Raw genomic sequence first — 19,062 nt, 5'->3', positions numbered from 1 at the left:
AAAGTTTGTATAATATATCTCCCCCTGCACCTCCTCTCATTCAGGGTATACATATTTAGGTCCTTCAACCTCTCCTCATACGTCATTTGATGGAGACCCCCCATCATTATGGTCACCCGTCTCTGGACTGCCTTCATCCTATCTGTCACTTTTGAGATAGGGTCTCCAGAACTGAACACAGTACTCCAGGTGAGGCCTCACCAAGGACCTGTACAAGGGGATTATGACCTCTTTTTTCTTACTGGTTATTCCTCTCTCTATGCAGCCCCACATTCTTCTGGCTTTAGCTATCACCTTGTCGCTTTGCCACCTTCAGATTGCTAGACACTATCACCCCAAGGTACCTCTCTTGGTCCATGCACAGCAGCTTTTAACCCCTCCTTCACATTTTAGTCTTCAAAGACTGGAATGAAACCTTCCAACCCTGAAGTGAAATACTTTGCCATCGAGACAAGTCAGAATTTGAAAGTAGAAATGCTTCCCTTAACCACTAGCCACCCTAGGCCAGAAGGGAGCTACATACCTGCATAGACAAAGGTCCCTAGAGAGAGGGAAGGCTTATGGACTCCAACACTGTGGAATAATTTTCCACACGTGTTTTAAGAGCCCAGACTGAGAAGGACCTGGAGTCAAAGAATCTGAGGGAGGAGCAAGTGGAACCTTTTACTTGGGAACGGCACTTTTTCATAGGTACACCAGGGATGTGAAAGTAAAACAAGCCCTTCCTGCATGGCTTAAACTACAGATGTTTACAATGCTTTTGACATGATGCCCTCTGAAAATGAGCACATGTAAATATAACAGATATTATCTGCCTGTGATCTCATGCTTGGTCCTAAGGGTCTACAACTGGTTTCAGTACGAGTGGCAAATATGTGGTGGCTGGCACTGCCAGTGCAGACTGTTGAGGTAGCAGAGCCATCTGCTTCCCTCTTTGCCTTGCAGCTTTTCCCATGCATGTAATTAACAATTGAAAGTTCTGGCTCTCTTTGAACAGACACAGCGCATGTCACCAAAAACACACATAAGAACATAAGAAATTGCCATGCTGGATCAGACCAAGGGTCCATCAAGCCCAGCATCCTGTTTCCAACAGAGCCCAAACCAGGCCACAAGAACCTGGCAATTATCCAAACACTAAGAAGATCCCATGCTACTGATGCAATTAATAGCAGTGGCTATTCCCTAAGTAAAATTGATTAATAGCCGTTAATGGACTTCTCCTCCAAGAACTTATCCAAACCTTTTTTGAACCCAGCTACACTAACTGCACTAACCACATCCTCTGGCAACAAATTCCAGAGCTTTATTGTGCGTTGAGTGAAAAAAGAATTTTCTCCGATTAGTCTTAAATGTGCTACTTGCTAACATCATGGAATGCCCCCTAGCCCTTCTATTATTCGAAAGTGTAAATAACCAAGTCACATCTACTCGTTCAAGACCTCTCATGATCTTAAAGACCTCTATCATATCCCCCCCTCAGCTGTCTCTTCTCCAAGCTGAACAGCCCTAACCTCTTCAGCCTTTCCTCATAGGGGAGCTGTTCCATCCCCTTTATCAGTTTGGTTGCCCTTCTCTGTACCTTCTCTATCCCGTCAAGTTGGGGAGATCTCCCCTTAAGGGATGGTTGTGTTTCCATAACAGCAGCAGTCCCCGTCCAAACATACCTCTAAGAAGAAAAAAAAAAAGTAGGCATTTTGACTTTATAAGGGCAGGCTGAGCTCCAGTGGCTGCGGGTTACACCACTACAGTGAATACTTATACCTGCACAAAGAGTTTTTTAGAAAGAAGACAGCCCTTACCTGCTCATTGATCTAGAAAACTCCGTCATGGCAGCCACTGAAGGACCACGGCTGGCTATACTATTTATTTATTTTTGATAAAAACAGCTTTACTGCTGCTGTCTAGCCCAGAAAGTACAGAGGTAGGGGAATTAAACCCAAGCATTGTGTGTGTGTGTGTGTGTGTGTGTGTGGTGGGGGTGGGGGGGGCAGCCAGGGCTTGAAAGAAGAAGGGGGAAGTGACCCACACTCACAACCCTCAGGTAGTGGAGGATCTGCTAAAGGCCCCCCACTCCCCACCAGACCCTGTCAGTCTCAAACAGGCTTGGCTGGAGGCCTGGGAACCACCTGCAGGGTCTTTAACCACTTGCCAGGCCCTGCTTAACTAGGCCCGAAGGGAACCTGGGAGCTTCTTACTAGACACTGCACAACCAGGCCCAAAAGAAAATCTGGAAGTCACTTACCAGATATTGTTCAACTAGGCCTAGAACAGAACCTAGGAGTCACTTACCTGATCTGCTCAACCAGATCACAAGGGAACCCAGTAGTCATGATCCAGGCTTGTGCCCAACTAGACCCTGAAGAGATCCTGGAGCTATGATCTAGGCCTGCTCCACTAGAGCTACAATCACAAAATTGTTTGCCCTAGCAGCCAAGATCCTGTTCTAACAGGGAAGACAGCATGCAGGCTGTTGCCCTGGAAGCAAGCTCCACCAGGCACCAGGCCTGAAAGCCAGGACCTGGGAGTCCAGAAATCCTATTGTACCAGTCCAGCATGTTGGAAACAGGATGCTGGGCTTGATGGACCCTTGGTCTGACCCAGTATGGCATTTTCTTATGTTCTTATGTGCCCACTATCTGCTGGAGACAGAGGAATACAGACTATTGCCAGTGCAGCTGATATTATCACTGAAAAAGAGTATGTCCTCTATCTTATAAGAACATAAAAATTGCCATACTGGGTCAGACTAAGGGTCCATCAAGCCCAGTATTCTGTTTCTAACAGTGGCCAATCCAAATCAGAAGTACCTAGCATGTACCCAAACATTAGTTAGATCACAAACTACTATAGCTTATTAATCACTGTCATAGCAGTTTATGGATTTATCCTCTAGAAACTTATCCAAACCTTTTTTAAACCCAGTTATACTAAGTGCTGTAACCACATCCTCTGGCAACGAATTCCAGAGCTTAACTATGTGCTGAATGAAAAAGAATGTTGATTTGTTTTAAATGAGCTACTTGCTAACTTCATGGAATGCCTCCTGGTCCTATTATCTGAGAGAATAAATAACCGATTTACATTAACTTGTTCAAGTCCTTTCATGGTTTTGTAGACTTCTATCTTATCCCCTCTGTCATCTCTTCTCCAAACTGAACAGCCTTCTCCATTCACTAGTACGTGGTGAAAACCCACTGGTCTGGACTGGTGTAGTAGCAGGATGATAAGGAAGTATTTCTTCTCTTCTGGGACAAAGGGATTCAGGTTCAACAACTCAAACTCAAAAACTCACAGTTCAATCTAGTTCATGTCAGGTTCCACAGTTTACATGGTTCAGGGCTTCCTCTTGCAAGAAAGTATAGCTAGCTACCTCTATTTATAGAAATATGGGAATCATAGGTCTCCTCCAGAACCTCACAGTTTTCCCCCAGTCCTCGAATTGCCAGGAATACTTTCCTATTCCCTTATAAATTCCTGAGGATCAATCTGGATCCTCAGGGGCATAGTTGAAGATCTGGGCTTGGGAGACTAAGCAAATTTTTTCTGGATAGCTCAACATGGCTCAAAGAGAACATCACTCTAACATAGGGCAAACCCAGGTTCAAACCTGAGTAGGGCTCCCTTTTCTGCTTATATTATCTTTACCTGTGAGATTCCATGTATAGCCTGCCAAAACAGGCCTGGCAACGTGAGCACCTGTATTTTTGTTAGAATTTCTCTCCTAGCCCCCTCCTTTTCCCTCACACCCTGGACATCATCCACTGTTCATCTACTGCTATTTACATTTCCCAAGGCTTATTGGGGGAGGGAGGGTTATAGAAACTTTGCTCTTTTGTACACACACATTCATTCTCTCACGGACATGTTCTTTCACACGCTCCTCTCTTGCATGGACATACACACTTCCTCTCTCACACACATACTCACACGATTCCTTCCTCACATAAACACACCCTCTCTCACAAATTCTCTCAGGGGGCCAGAGGGATACCAGGCATGGAGGAGGGAAAGAAAGGGGATCCAGGGCTGTCAGAGGACTGGGTATTTACATAGGGTGTAAAATCTGGTTAGAGAGGAGCACCAATGCATCTCCAGCACTGCATGCCACCACTGAAGTGGCATGAGCTCACCCTAGTCCCTATGCTGCTGCTGGTCCAGGTAGCCTGCCATGTCATCCAAGGAGCCATCCCTCCATGGCCATCAATGTTCCCCACATTTCCTGGGGCATTGGGCAGCCCACAAATAGGTCTGAGGAAAGCAGAAAAGTACTAGGCAGGGAAGTGGGAGACTGAGGTCAGGGCAAGATTGGAGGGGATATTGGGCAGGGAGAAGGTCATGAAAGGGGTACAGGCAGGGCCAGGGTCACTGTAGCACACTACATGTTTTTGTTTTAAACCAGGTACTTTCTGCTTGCTAAGGGTCAACTTGAGGTGGTTTCCGTTTTTCTTTACAAAAACAATTGCTAGCTGGATTGTCGGACTCTGGCTTCAGCAGTTGCAGTTAGTAGAATAGAAAACCAGCTGACCATTGGTTGTGGGGGAGAAGCACCAGCAGTAAAAGTAGAACAGAAAACAAGAAACCAGGCAAGGGAGGTGGGTGTTGGGGGGGGGAGGGGGCTGCCAGCTCAAAGTGAGGTGAAGCTAAAGTGGCCGGGCAGAATGAGACCAGAGAGAGAGAGAGGAACGCACAACCTACAGCAAGTAATAGACAAACACTCCCACCAGCAGAGCAAATTCGCAGACAGAAGAGGCTGCATTTCTGGTGGGCCAAGCCATGGGTGTAGAAGAGGCAGGCAAATCATGCTCACAGCCAGGAAGGGGCAGTGGCAGTAGTGGGGCAGCATGACTGATTAAGCTGCAAGTAGAGGCAGTGAGAATTAGCTGCGGCTTCAACTCCAGCCTGCAGGCACAGATTCTACATGCATCTCCCTCCCGTTCCTTCTTATATGGCTGTCTCAACTGGATATGACAAAGAACAAGCATCTGATGGGAGGACTGATTCCAGAGTAATGCACATCATGCTCCAATCGGCTGAGTGCAGCCAGCACAGTTCAGATGCTGTCCCAGAGCCATGCAAGCAGCTTGGACTGGACATTAGTGTCTAGTTACTTCTGTAGCCTGAAAACCAGACTGTCTGGTCCAAAACTGGGCAGCTGGTCAACCTATGTGAAGATTGTAGCACTGATTGACTAACCAAAATTATTTTTCTTTTTAAAATTTGGTAACATTGTCCTGTCAGTATGCTAGGTATTTAGAATGCTATGCTACATCATAATACTCTTAAGCTCCACACACAGTCTGCTCATGCCTGCCTCTCCTTCATCCACTTTGGTGCTCATGATCCTAGAGTATAAGTTTACTTAATCATTTTTCAGTAGATTATGTTATTTTACCACATAAAATGGTTGAAGTACCTGATAGCAAAGTAGAAAAGGACTGGACTCAATTGATCTTTGTTGTTTTCCCCCACTATCAGTTCTATAACAAAGTCTGCCAACTCTTCTTGGAGTCTCTGGTGCCCTTCTGCATCTGACTAAACTGTGGTGCATCACTTGAATATATAAAAGATGTGTCAGATCTGATGTAACAGTCAGTGATTCTTTTCTCACACAATTCTATTTGCCTTTTATGGCTGAGAATTAATTTCATATGAGTAGAAACTTTAGAGATTGGGAAAAGTGTTAAGTGACTTTTCAGATGTCTACATTGCAGTAGAAGATAGCATAACACAACAAAAAAGAAGGAAGCAGAAGAAAACACAAATCTAGGACCACATATAAGTGGTCATTCTCCTGCCCTGGTGAATGGGACCGACCCAGTATCATACCTTGCATCTATGATCAGGGCCGGTGGAACCACTAGGCGAGCTAGGCCTGTGCCTAGGGCACCGAGACTTAGGGGGCGCCGCGGCAGGCAGCCAGCCCCCGACTCGCCCTGCCTCCCCCAAGTGCCACCCTCCCGACGCCCCCCCTGGTGGTCCAGCGGAGGACCCGTGAGCGATCTGCCGCTCCGACTTCGACTGCCACTAAGCAAAATGGCGCCGGTGACCTTTAGCCCCTACCATGTGACAGGGACCAACCAATGGAAGAGGACTGTGAGGACAGCTTCAGCAGCTACTTCTGCTTCTGGTGTGTCCTGCAAAGGAAAGGAGTAGGAGAACTGCTGGAGAGGGTAAGTAAAGGTGGCTTTTTAAGTTCATTTTTCTTGATTGACTACCATTTTAATTATTGGGTAGTATGTGATGTGTCTGCTGTTTGAAATATTTTATTGGTGTTTGGTAAAGCTTTCAAAATTTGCATGAGTCTTTAATTATTGGATATTCTATTCAACAGCTGTTTTGAAATTATTTTATTTGTATCATTTTATAATTATGATTATTTATATATCTTGATTTTATTGATTTGTTTCACGAGGAATGGTGAAATTTGTTTTTCCATTGTTACACTGTATAGAGTCTGGCATGATGCGTTTTACAGTTCAATTTTTGTCTGCACATTTCTATTTATGCTTTATGTGGCTTTATTCTGTATTTGGTGAGGGTCTGTCTCTGCTCTGTGCGTATGACCATGATGAGAGATTCTGCTAGCATATAGTGTCTGTATAGGGATCTTTAGCAATCGGGTTTGTTTTGTTTCATCAGTAGGTGGTGTATTGGTATTCTAGGACCCAGTGTAATATTTACCCTTGCTTTTTCACAGGTAGGGTTATTGTTGTTTGAGTCCTTGGTGTTATTACTGTTATGTTACAATGGGATTGCAGTATAGATTTTGAGAATCTTTTTTGCAGAGTTTTTTGTTCGTTCACAATGTGCCTGGCAGTGGAAGGTGTTTGTGCTGCTGTTACTGTGAGGTGACACCAGAATTTGAAAATATCTTTTAGTATGATGAGCTGTAAGGGAAACATCCAAGCTCCATTGTTTAGGGGAATTTCAGTGGATGCATAGAATTACAGAACTGGAGGTGCAGGATTTGTATTGACATTCTGTTCCTTCCTATATATTCCTGACTTCACTCTCATAGCCCTATAGAATTAGTTGAATAAGGCTATCAAATAATTTTATAGTGTGAAACTGGCCAGCTTTTTAAAATTACGTAGAAGACCCTTTGGACTTTTTTTATTAACACTTTTCTTTTTATAACCAATTTTAAAGCAGAATCCATGCTATAGAGGTGGGTGTGATGAAGAAATGTCATTTTGGCTCCCCCCCCCCCCCCCCCCAATTCTTCTGTCTAGAGACACCACTGATTTTCTGTGACCTTAAGCATTAGTACAAGAAGGATTACGGGGGGGGGGGGGGGGGATATGCTGGAGAGGCACACAAATGCATTGGCTCCCCAGGCGCTGGAGACCCTTGGTGCGCCACTGGGTGCGATCCATATGGGGCCGCAAGTGGTGGCAAAGAGGAGTGGAGATTTGGCGGGCCGCAAGCAGTGCCCAACCTGCTCGCGACCCAGAAAACCCCAGACAGCGGGCGTGATCGAGAATGAGGTAGGAGTCGTGGCCGAGACCGGGGGGGGGGGGGGGCGCAAGGGAGAAGGCTTGCCTAGGGCGCCAAATCCCCTTGCATTGGCCCTGTCTATGATCATGTTTCATCATGCAACTGAGACCTCAAGCAAACAATCAGTATCCTGCCCTGCATTAGTAAGTGTTGCCCCAGTGGGCAATTTTCTACCCTGCACCCAATGGTCAGTGTCCCACACCACATCCTGTAATTAGTTCTTCAGTGATCTCTGTCATATACAATTTGTACACCAATGATCCAGCATCCCACTCTGTACCTATGACCAATGCCCTAATGGTAAATATCCTACTATGCAGCTGACACTAGAACCCAACAGTAACCAGTGACCAGCACACCAATAATAGGTGTCCCATCCTGTGCCTGTGGTCAATGTCCCACTTTGCCCATGACTAGGATTCTAATGGACAACATCCTGATCTGTACTCGTGACCAGGGTTACAACAGTCAGGGACCTGCTCTGCCTTTGGGACTTAGACCTTTCTGCAGAAATGAATCCAGGTCTTGTAAAGAGGACTTTGCAGTCTAAAAAAAAAACCAAACAAACAAAAACAAAAACAACCCTCATTTACATTACATCTTTGAATAAGTTATCAGAATTTGTAAAGAATCAAACTTTATCATTTATTTCCCTATCTAGGAATTCTGGGTTTGACCTGGAATTTCAGGATTTTGCTCTGTGCCATACAGGAGGATCAGCATGATGCACTGACCATCAGGCACCTTCAAAGAGAATGCGAATACTGCACCACCTCCGTCCACAGTGCTGCTCTAATGAAAATATAAGATAGTGGTGGAAGAAAAAAACAAAACCGTACACAGCCAAGAACATAAGAATTACCATACTGGGTTAGAATGGGAATCCATCAAACCCAGTATCCTGTTTCTAACCGTGGCCAATCCGCTCACAAATACCTGGCAAGACCCCAGTAGATCCCATGCTGCTATTGCACAGTGATAAGTAGTGGTTATTCCCTAAGTTTATTTAGTTAATAATTTATGGCCTTCTTCTCCAGGAATAAACCCACACCTTTTTTTTTTAAACCTAGCTGTGCTAACTGCTTTAACCACATACTCTGGCCATGAATGTCAGAGCTTAATTGTGCATTAAATGAAGAAGAATTTACTTCAGTTTGTTTGGAATGTGTTACTTACTAACTTTATGGAGTGTCCAGTCTACTTTATATTTTTTGAAAGTTTAAATAACCAATTTACATTTATGCAATCAATTCCACTCATGATTTTATAGACTTCTACCACATCCCCTCTCAGTTGTCTTTCCTCCTTGCTGAACAGCCATAATCTCTTTAGCCTTTGCTCATAAGGGAGCCATTCCATCCCCTTTATCATTTTGGTCGCCCTTCTCTCTACCTTTTCCATTGCAACTATATCTTTGTGATGCGGCAACCAGAACTTCACACAGTAGTCCAGATGCAGACTCTCCACAGAGCATTAAGAAGCATTAGACATTTTCCATTTTATTCTCTATTCCTTTCCTAATTGTTCCTAACTTTCTTTTTTTTACCACTGCCACACACAGAGAAAGGATTTCAAAGTATTGCCCACTATGTTGCCCAGATCCTTTTCTTGGGTGGTAACTCCTAATAAGCAACCTAACATCGTATAACTACAGTGTGGGTTACTTTTCGCCATGTGCATCACATATCCAGCACAGCTCACTGCTGCAACGGCAGTGGGCAATGAAGAAAAGAGGATTTATATTCAGACAACAACCAACAAGGACTGAATTACATAGCCTAGGTAACAAATAAGCATGGGTGTAGCTTGGTTGTTACGGCGGTTAATACCCCGAATCAATTAAGCCTGATACTTCACTTGGAATACATATCCAGCGCAGCTCACTGCTTCAACGGCAGGGGGAATGAAGAAAATAGGCTTTATATTCAGACATCAACCAACAAGGACTGAATTGCACAGGCTGGGTAAACAAATAAGCGTGAGAGTAGCTTGCTTATTGCGGCGGTTACTACCCCTAACCAATTAAGCTAGATACTTCATTTAGATGCAGCTCCAGCACTGCTCTCTACATCAGTGGTGAGCGTGGAAGGTAACTAGAACCAAAATATTACTAATAAGGGCCAAGAGTAACAGATAAGTATGAGAAAAAAAAAAATAAGTGTGAAAGCTTGCTGGGCAGACTGTCTTCTCATTTCTAAGTTTACACAATTCAACATTAAATTTTATCTTTCATTTGAATGCCCAGTTTTCCAGTCTTGCAAGGTCCTCTTGCAATTTTTCACAATCCATTTGTGATTTAACAGTACTGAATAAATTTTGTGTTATCTGCAAATTCAATCACTTCATTCATAGCTCTCCTTTCCAGATTATTCATAAATGTATTAAAAAGCACCAATCCCAGAACAGGTCCCTGAAGCACTCCATGGTTTGCCTTTCTCCACTGAGAAAACTGACCATTTAGTCCTATTTTGTTTCCTGTCTTTTAATCAATTTGCAATCCACAATAGAACATTGCTTCCTATCCCACATCTTTTTAGTTTTCTCAGGAGTCTCATGAATTTGTGTGGCAAAATTTCTCTTGTGTAAATCCATACTGGCTGCATCCCATTAAATGTTTTCTATATGTTCTGTGATTTTGTTCTTTAGAATAATTTCCACAATTTTTGCCAGCACTAAAATCAGACGCACTGGTCAGTTTCCTGGAGCCCTTTTTTAAAGATTGGAGGGTGGACTATGTAATCCCAATCTTAGGATGCAATGGACAATTTTAATGATAGGTTATAAGTTACTAGTAATAGAACTGTCATTTCATTTTTGAATTCTTTCATAACTCTGGGACGTATATCATCCGATCTGGGTGGTTTGCTACTCTGCCTTATTAGATTTTCCAACTTTGACATGATTTCTTTCACTTTTTCTGAATCACTACTGAAAACAATCTCAAGTCTAGCTGATCACGTGGCCGAAGAAAGGAAGATCGGCGCAGCCGGTCTAGCTGATCACGTGGCCGAAGAAAGGAAGATCGGCGCAGCCGGAGACCAAGCGCCGAAATTTAGGGGGCGCCGCGGCAGGCAGCCAGCCCCCGACTCGCCCTGCCTCCCCCCAGTGCCACCCTCCCGACGCCCCCCCTGGTGGACCAGCGGAGGACTCGGGAGCGGCAGATCGCTCCCGGGGCCTCGGCTGCCACTAAGCAAAATGGTGCCGTGGCCTTCAGCCCCTATCATGTGACAGGGGCTACCAGTGCCATTGGTTGGTCCCTGTCACATGGTAGGGGCTAAAGGTCACCGGCGCCATTTTGCTTAGTGGCAGTCGAAGTCGGGTCCTCTGCTGGACCACCAGGGAGGGGGCGTCGGGAGGGTGGCACTGGGGGGAGGCAGGGCGAGTCGGGGGTTGGCTGCCTGCCGCGGCGCCCTAGGCACAGGCCTAGCGGTTCCGCCGGCCCTGCAGAGAATGCAAATGGAGCGTGGCCGAGCTCGGGGTAGAAGAGGCCGAGGCGGGGTTAGGGAGAAACCTGGAGAACGAACCGCAGTGGGAGGTGGCGGGGCTTGGAAAGCTGCTGGAGGACGGAGAAGAGAATCAGCGAGAGGACAATGGGGTCGCCAGCGGGAGACGGGAGACAGAACTTCGGGAGCTCGGGTGAGTAGTGGAGAGTTGATACCCTATTCGCGTTTGTGTGGATGTACTACTATCATCCATCCCAACTTGTGTAAATATTGATAGAACTATGCGGATGTATCTATACATACTGATAGCTGTCTATCCTATTAGATATACACCGCCAAATATATATTGATATAGTTCTGTGTATATACACACATTGGGGTAGATTTTAAAAGGTGCGTGGGATACCCGGTGTGCACACATGTACGCCCAATTTTATAACTTGTGCGTGCAAGTTATAAAATCGGGGGTTGGCACGTGCAAGGGGGTGCATGCTGAGCCGCGCTGCCTTCCCCCATTCCCTTCCCCCTACCTCTTTCTTTTTTTGTTTCTTGTTTTAAAACTTACGTCAACCCTGGGGCCAACTGTCGGTGCCTGATCCCCCGCACAGCGACAAATGGATGCTGTGTCCGAGGCTTCTGACCCTGCCAGTGTTGCCAGATTTTCATGAAAGAACAAGCACTTTTTTCCAAAAAAAAAAGCCCAAAAAAAGCCCAAAACACGCGAGATTGAAACTTTTTATTTTTTATAGCATTTAACGCCCCCACACACTCATTCCCCTCTCCCCACCCCTCTCCGAGCACATCTCTGGGCCCCACACACACTGATTCCCCCCTCCAAGCACATCTCTGGGCCCCACGCACACTGATTCCCCCCTCCGAGCACATCTCTGGGCCCCACGCACACTGATTCCCCCCTCCGAGCACATCTCTGGGCCCCACGCACACTGATTCCCCCCTCCGAGCACATCTCTGGGCCCCACGCACACTGATTCCCCCCTCCGAGCACATCTCTGGGCCCCACGCACACTGATTCCCCCCTCCGAGCACATCTCTGGGCCCCACGCACACTGATTCCCCCCTCCCAACATACTAATTCCTCCCCTCCTGATACCTGGCTGTAGCTGCACAGTCTGAAGATTCCTTTGCTGTTGCGCTCCAATGCTGTGCTGCTGGCCTTCCCGTTCCGCCCAGGTGCGATGCTGTGCTGGCCCTGTGCATCAACAAGGCTTGCAACTCCTGCTCTGATTGTCTTACTGCTGCAATATAGGGATAGGGTGCGCCTGCTAAGGACAGGCTTCATCGCAGCAGCAGCCAATCACTGTAACATGATTTAGAGCACAAGTCCCGCCCAACAAGCCCAAAAAAATGCGAATGGCAGAAAAAATAGCCCAATTAAAAGCAACCCGCGAATCGGGAAAACACCCCCGCGAATGACTACAAAAAGAAGCCCAATCTCGCGGTAAATAAGCGAGGTTGGCAACACTGGACCCTGCCCCCTTCCCGCCCCTTTAGTAAAGCCCTGGGACTTATGTGCGTCACCGGGCCTTTTGAAAATAGGCCTGGCGCGCGTAAACCCTCTGAAAATCCGGCCCATTATGTATACATACAAACTCCATACACATATTGAGGACTGTTACATGTATATGCACACTGACCAATCAGAAGAAACTATGAGAATGGAAACCATCCAATCACAGTTCACCAAGGCAAAACCTCAGCATACAAACATTTTTATTACTGCTCATCGAAACTAGCTCCATGCTGCAAATTAACTGATCAAAAAAACACAAGGTGTGAGCAATTCAATCACAATTTATCAGACTGAAAAACAAACTTGTATACATGCTTTTACTACCCCTGCCTTTCTATATGTAGTTTTGTTTTGCTAATGTGTCTGGGCCTGTTTATTTCTGTACTGAACTTTTTAATCATTGTGTGTGCAATACTGTAAATTGCCTAGAGCGTGGTGTTAATTTTAATAAAAATTTATTTTGAAATCTGGTATATGATGGTAGTACAAGCCTTAGGTATGAGTGGTATGGTTGATTGTGATTCTTTGTATATTGATATGTCAAAAATCAATTAATAGCATTGCAATTAGTTTATAATTCTGCAGCAAAAGTTCTAAAGGCTAGATATAGTGAACATATTGCTCCAAAGTTGAAAGAACTCTTTTGTTTACTTATATAGACGTGTATAGAGTTTAATATACTGTGATTCATAATGTTATTTATAGAGGTTATATAAGTGGCTTGACATGCACTAGTGTAGAGGCATAGCCTAATGGTTAGAGCAGCAGGCTGTAAACCAGGGAATTATATGCACAATTATATGCAGCTTATAGTTCTTCTCTAACAGAAGCCAGACTACACCTCCCATCACCAGAGTTCTACCAATGTCTTAGCTTCTGACCCAAGGACTCTACAGAAACCTGATCCTATGTGCTACATTCTTCCACTGACCTCCAATCCTCCACTAATAACAGAACATGAATCAGTTCTAGTATCATAAGACGATGCCCCTTCACTAACATCAGCCCAGAGATCTCAACAAGCCATGGAGCAAGTAATAGAGTACAAAGTTTTTTTTGCCTCTTTTGAGCTGGAATGGAACACTTCTTCCCCACTCCACCACCGGCTTATCCCATCCTTCCATTATCACCTGAAAAAATGATGCCCAGTGCTTCTCCACTACTAGCCTCTTCATCTTCAGGATGAAGACAATCCACATTTAGCGAACAACTACATATACTTCGGTCCTCTTAGCAAGAATCAGTCCCCCTCATTCTCCGCAATTGCTTTGGTCCAGCCATCGTTTTCCAGGGGAGTACCCTGGCAGTTCAGCAGGCATTCCTTCTGACCTGCCTCCAGGGCTGCCGGATCACACACCTCCAGCAGAAGACTTAATATACTCTAAATTTGTGGGCAAGATGGGAACAGCTCTTAACATCACAGTACGCAAGGACCCGAACCCAAGAGCGGAAATCATAGGTACATTAACAATGTAACGACTGCAGAAAAAAAATCAAATGGTCCATCTAGTCTGCTCAGCAAGTAGCAACTACTACTCTGTGCAGGCTACCCCTATGTTTCTCTTAAGGGTAGTAACTGCCACTCTGTGCAGTTATCCCAAAATTTATGGCAACCCATGCAAATTTCAGCTAGCAACACTTTTTACTGGGTGATGAGCTTTCTTGAAAATTCAGACAGTGCTGCTTGATGTGCGTTGCTTATGGATTTTGCTGTAAAAGCAGTTCTGTGTTTTTTTCATTATGCCTGAGTATCAAGAGCCCACACCATACAAGTCAGGGCCCTCTTGGTTATTGTATGAATCCAATTCCCCTTTTCTCTTCTGCCATCGAAGCAGGGAGCAATGTTACACTTGCATTAAAAGCATCATTTATTTTTATTTATTTAGTTTATTTAGCTTATTTATATACCGTTTACCAATATAAAAATTGACCAGAACGGTTTACAGCAATATACTTATAATCAAAACTCACTTAAAATAAAATAAGACTAGAATAACGTGAAATAGAATAAAAGCATAATTAAATAAAATAACTAAACAAAGTTTGAATAAAAATGCAATTAATCACATGATCAATAACATAAAATTTGGGTGAACTAGGATAGTAAATAATTAGCTGCTACATTACAAAACTAAAAGAAGGAAGAAAGAACAAAATTATGATGGTAAGACATCATTCTATTCTTGATAATGATTAAGAAGAGCTGGCATCATGACAATTTAGTTGGTTAAGGGTAGTAATTTCCATGCCCTCTGCTAAGGGTAGTAACCATTGCACCAGCAAGTTACTCTGCACTTATTTCTTTATTTCCATCCTTTGGCCTGTTTTATCCCATGCCCCTTTGAATTCTTTGACTGCTTTTGTCTTCCCAATGCAGAAAACTAATATCAAGCAAATGACTGTAGAATAAAAAGGTGTATGTTTGATTTATATTCCACTTTTCAGCATTTCAAAGTGGATTACATTCAGGTATTAAAGGTTATTTCTCTATCCCTATGGGGTTTACAATCTAAGGAAGTTATTTACTAATCCTTTTTCTCAGACACAGAATGGGAGAAAACTTTTAGTAAATAGGCCCTCAAGTTTGTAACAGAATCAATAGAGGATAAAGTGACTTGCCCAAGATCACAAGGAGAGACAGTGGGATTTGAACCTTGGCTACCTTGGTTCATAGCCTGCTGCTATAACCAGTATGCCACACTTCCATCCCAGCTTGTATATTGTCAGAGCCATATTTAAGAATTTGGTACTCATTGGCAGGACCAGAGGGTGAGACGGGGCATGACAGAGCCCCTTCCATCCCCCACCAGAGCTCAGAGAGTGGGAGTACATCACCGGAGACTAATGGGGAAGAGGCTTCTGTGCCAGAGTGCCATGGTGGTGCCTGTTTGAGATGGCAGCAGTGCTCAGCTCTAAACTAAGTGGGAGAAGTCTTCTCTTTGACTTGGGTATTTGGTGCCTTCAAAATTTGACATCCTAGGAGATTGCCTATGCCTTAATTCCAGCCCTTTGTTTTGTTAAATATTATTTTCCTAGCATGTAGCAGATGGACTCAGGACCAATGGGTATAGTGTACTCCTGTTAGCAGTTGGAGACGGATCAGATTTCAATCTGACGTCAGCCCCTAGCACATATACCCCTGCAGTAAGTGCAGCTCCTCAGTATTTTCCGTCTCCATAGCAGTTAGGGACTATCTGCATGCTCTTAGAGCGTTAGACCAAAATTAAAGAACAAAACCGAAATTTAAAGAAGAAACCTACCTGAAGACGAGCCCCGCACTCCTGCGGTGATACCCTCGGGTCCCTCCCCCAGTTGAGTTTCCCGAGTTGATTTCCGTTGTCCCTCGGAGGTGAGCCTTGGTCCGGTGGCCGATTCGCGGCAGGGACCTAGCCCCCGAATCCTCAGGTGGGGCGTAGAGGCAGCCTCGGTCCGGCGGCCGAATCGCGGCGAGGACTTAGCCCCCGATCTTGGGCGCGGCTGAGAGGCAGCGGGTGCACCCCCTGGAGCGCGGCGGTGAAGGTATTTGCCCTCTTCCCCCGCAGCCGGAGACCGCCCGGAGCAAAACCGGGAAGCGCCAAAGACAAGGTAAGGTGGAAATCTTCTACTTAATCCGGTCTCCGAAGATTGAGGAGGAGCACAGGTAGGCGATCGGAATCTGTGCCACCGTGTTGATCCGCCCTAGCAGGGCTAGGCCCCGGCTGTTCCAGGGTCTGCCCACGTGGAGACCCTCCAAGGAGGTCGCCATATTGCCCACATGCTCGCCGTCGCCATCTTGGCCTTGTTCGCTGTGCCGCCCGCCGTCCGATACGAGCGGGCGGCACAATCTTAGGCGCACATAAAACCTTACGCGCATAAGTTACGCGCACAGTACAAGGCGCACATCTACGGCTAGGTGCACATCTGCGCGCACATATCAGATGCAATGGAGCGCATAAGAGCTTACGTGTCCACAGAAATGGCACCTCCAGAAACAGGAATAAAAGCTCAAGGCCTCTGCCCAGCATGCCACATCAGAGCCGCACAGAGCGAGGAAGCAGACGCCCTATGCGCACACTGTGAGGAGGCCCTGGGAGATCCAGGTCAGGGCCAGTCCCACCCAGGGCCCAGTGCTAGCTCCTCAGGGGGCACCCCGGACCTAGCAGGCCCCAGTGAGTCCATCCCACAGATGGGGACCCCCAGGGAACCGGCGCCCCTCAACTTAGACCCAGCATCGATCTCCTGGGTAGAGTTATTTAAGGGGATTCACACCTTTGTCAAAATGCAAACTGAACCCTGGGCGGACCAGCCATATGCGACACCGGAAGACCCTCATGCCCCAGGACCCTCGAGGCCTAGGCACAGGCTCCCACCACCCAGAAGCCCCACCTACGGGGACCCTGATTTCTCCGAAGAAGAAGTCGAGCCCCTTGAGGAGGGAGAACTTCCCTCGGGGACAGAGCCACATCAAACCATGAGACGCTTCTTCTCAAAGGATGAGCTTCCGGACCTTGTATCCCAATGCCTATAGGAACTCGCTATCCCGGGCCAAGGCACCCCAGGGGAACCTAGAATGAACCCCCTGCTGGAGGGCCTTCGACAGACGTCTCGCCATTTTCCTCTCTTACAGGCGCCACAACAGCTAATTGACCTGGAGTGGAATGCGCCGGAGTCCTCATTCAAAGGGGGTCGAGCCTTATCGGCCATGTACCCCCTGGACCCAGCAACCAAGGAGCTTCTGGCGGACCCTAGAGTGGACGCCATAGTTTGCGCGGTCGCTAAGCGCACTACCATCCCAGTGGAGGGAGGAGCGGCGCTCAAGGATGCACACGACCGGCGCCTGGAAGCCATACTAAAACAAGCATTTGAGGTGGAAGCCATGTCCCTGCAGATAGCGGCCTGCTGCACCGTGGTGACACGTTCCTGTTTATCCCAAGCCAGGAACAACACCCCGGGAGAAGACATGGAATGAGCACTATTATTCCTCACTGACGCGGCTTCCGATCTAGTGCGCACAGCAGCCAGAGGATTGTCATCCACAGTGGCAGCCAGGAGACAACTCTGGCTTCGAAATTGGTCGGCTGACGCCTCCTCCAAAACACGCCTCACGAGAATGCCTTTCAAAGGATCCCTCCTGTTCGGCAGCGAACTAGAGAAACTGGCTAACAAATGGGGCGACTCCCCATTACCTCGCCTGCCGGAAGACAAGACGAAGAGAAACCAGCATCCTTTTCCCAGGTCCACCAGAGGCAGAAGCTCACAGCGCTACAACCCTTACAAGAACAACTATCAAGCGCCCCGCTCTACGGGCAGGAAACAGTCCTTTCGGAACAAACACAACAAGAGGGGAACCAGCTCGGGTCCAGGCCCCAGCCGCACCCCACAATGAGATTCAGCCGACCCATCCAAGGGAAGAAGCCATAGGGGGCAGGCTAACCCTATTCTACCGCAGATGGGTCGAGATAACTTCAGACAAGTGGCTCCTAGCCATCATCCGAGAAGGGTGCTACCTGGACTTCCTTCGAACCCCTCCGGACAAGTTCGTGGAATCTCCCTGCCACGACCCCCGCAAGAGGGCGGCAGTGGAAGCTACACTGACCAGACTTCTGGCCCTCAAGGCCATAACCCCGGTACCTACACGGGAAACAAATACTGGACATTACTCCATTTACTTTATCGTACCCAAGGAAGAGGGTACATTCAGGCCCATCCTGGACCTCAAGTCGGTCAGCCGACACCTAAGGATCCCACGCTTCCGCATGGAAACCCTACGATCGATCGTACGTGCAATACAGCCAGGAGAGTTCCTCACATCCCTGGACCTGTCTGAGGCCTACTTACACATCCCAATTCATCAGGAACACCAGCGCTATCTACGCTTCAAGGTCCTGAATCGTCACTACCAGTTCCGGGCACTACCCTTCGGGTTAGCCACTGCACCCCGGACGTTCACCAAGGTAATAGTAGTGGTGGCGGCAACACTCAGGAAGGAAGGAATCCTCGTTCATCCTTACCTGGACGATTGGCTGATCAGAGCAAAATCATCGGAGGAAAGCCACCAAGCAACCAGCAGAGTCATAGCTCTACTGGAAAGCCTGGGATGGGTAGTAAACACAAACAAGAGCTCCCTACAGCCCTCGCAGTCGCTTGAATATCTAGGAGTCCGATTCGACACCAAGGAAGACAAGGTCAGCCTGACCCCCACGAGGAGATCAAAGTTGTGGGACCGGCTCCAGACCTTGCTGAGCGCCCCTCGTCCCACAGCATGGGATTACCTGCAAGTCCTCGGACTAATGGCATCCACACTGGAAGTGGTGCCATGGGCGCGGGCCCACATGAGGCTTCTGCAACGCTCCCTCCTATCACGGTGGAGCCCACGATCCCAGAACTACTCTGTACATCTACCACTACCAGGCAGAGTTCGGACCCAGCTAAGGTGGTGGCTACAGACCAGCCACATGAGCCGGGGATCAAGACTAGCCTCCCCAATCTGGACCCTGCTCACCACAGATGCCAGCCTACACGGGTGGGGAGCACACTGCGAAGAGTTAACCGCCCAAGGGCAGTGGAACGAAGAAGAGGCGGGGTGGAACATCAACCGCCTAGAAGCAT

General features: G+C 46.9%; 2 protein-coding genes across 6 annotated transcripts in view; one reads left to right on the top strand and one right to left on the bottom strand.

The window, feature by feature from the left end:
* Positions 1-12,116, bottom strand: part of LOC115090736 — a 161,363-nt gene extending 149,247 nt beyond the window's left edge. For 2 of the 4 annotated variants that reach the window (XM_029600198.1, XM_029600201.1), the window contains exon 1: positions 12,055-12,116. The gene's annotated coding sequence lies outside the window, so the exon portion shown is untranslated. Of the gene's footprint in view, positions 1-5,416; positions 5,529-11,508; positions 11,601-12,054 lie in introns of those variants that run through there. The other 2 variants (XM_029600200.1, XM_029600199.1) reach the window with 2 other exon arrangements.
* Positions 10,870-19,062, top strand: part of AVEN (apoptosis and caspase activation inhibitor) — a 63,031-nt gene continuing 54,838 nt past the window's right edge. For both annotated transcript variants that reach the window (XM_029600196.1, XM_029600195.1), the window contains exon 1: positions 10,870-11,136. In XM_029600196.1, coding sequence (XP_029456056.1) covers positions 10,951-11,136 — 186 coding nt within the window. In that variant the 5' untranslated portion in view covers positions 10,870-10,950. The remainder of the gene's footprint in view (positions 11,137-19,062) is intronic.

The sequence above is a fragment of the Rhinatrema bivittatum genome, chromosome 4 (assembly GCF_901001135.1).
Source record: "Rhinatrema bivittatum chromosome 4, aRhiBiv1.1, whole genome shotgun sequence".
Classification (NCBI taxonomy): Eukaryota; Metazoa; Chordata; class Amphibia; order Gymnophiona; family Rhinatrematidae; genus Rhinatrema; species Rhinatrema bivittatum.
The sequence above is the reverse complement of the archived record's forward strand: the minus strand, read 5'-3'. Positions and strand labels throughout refer to the sequence as shown.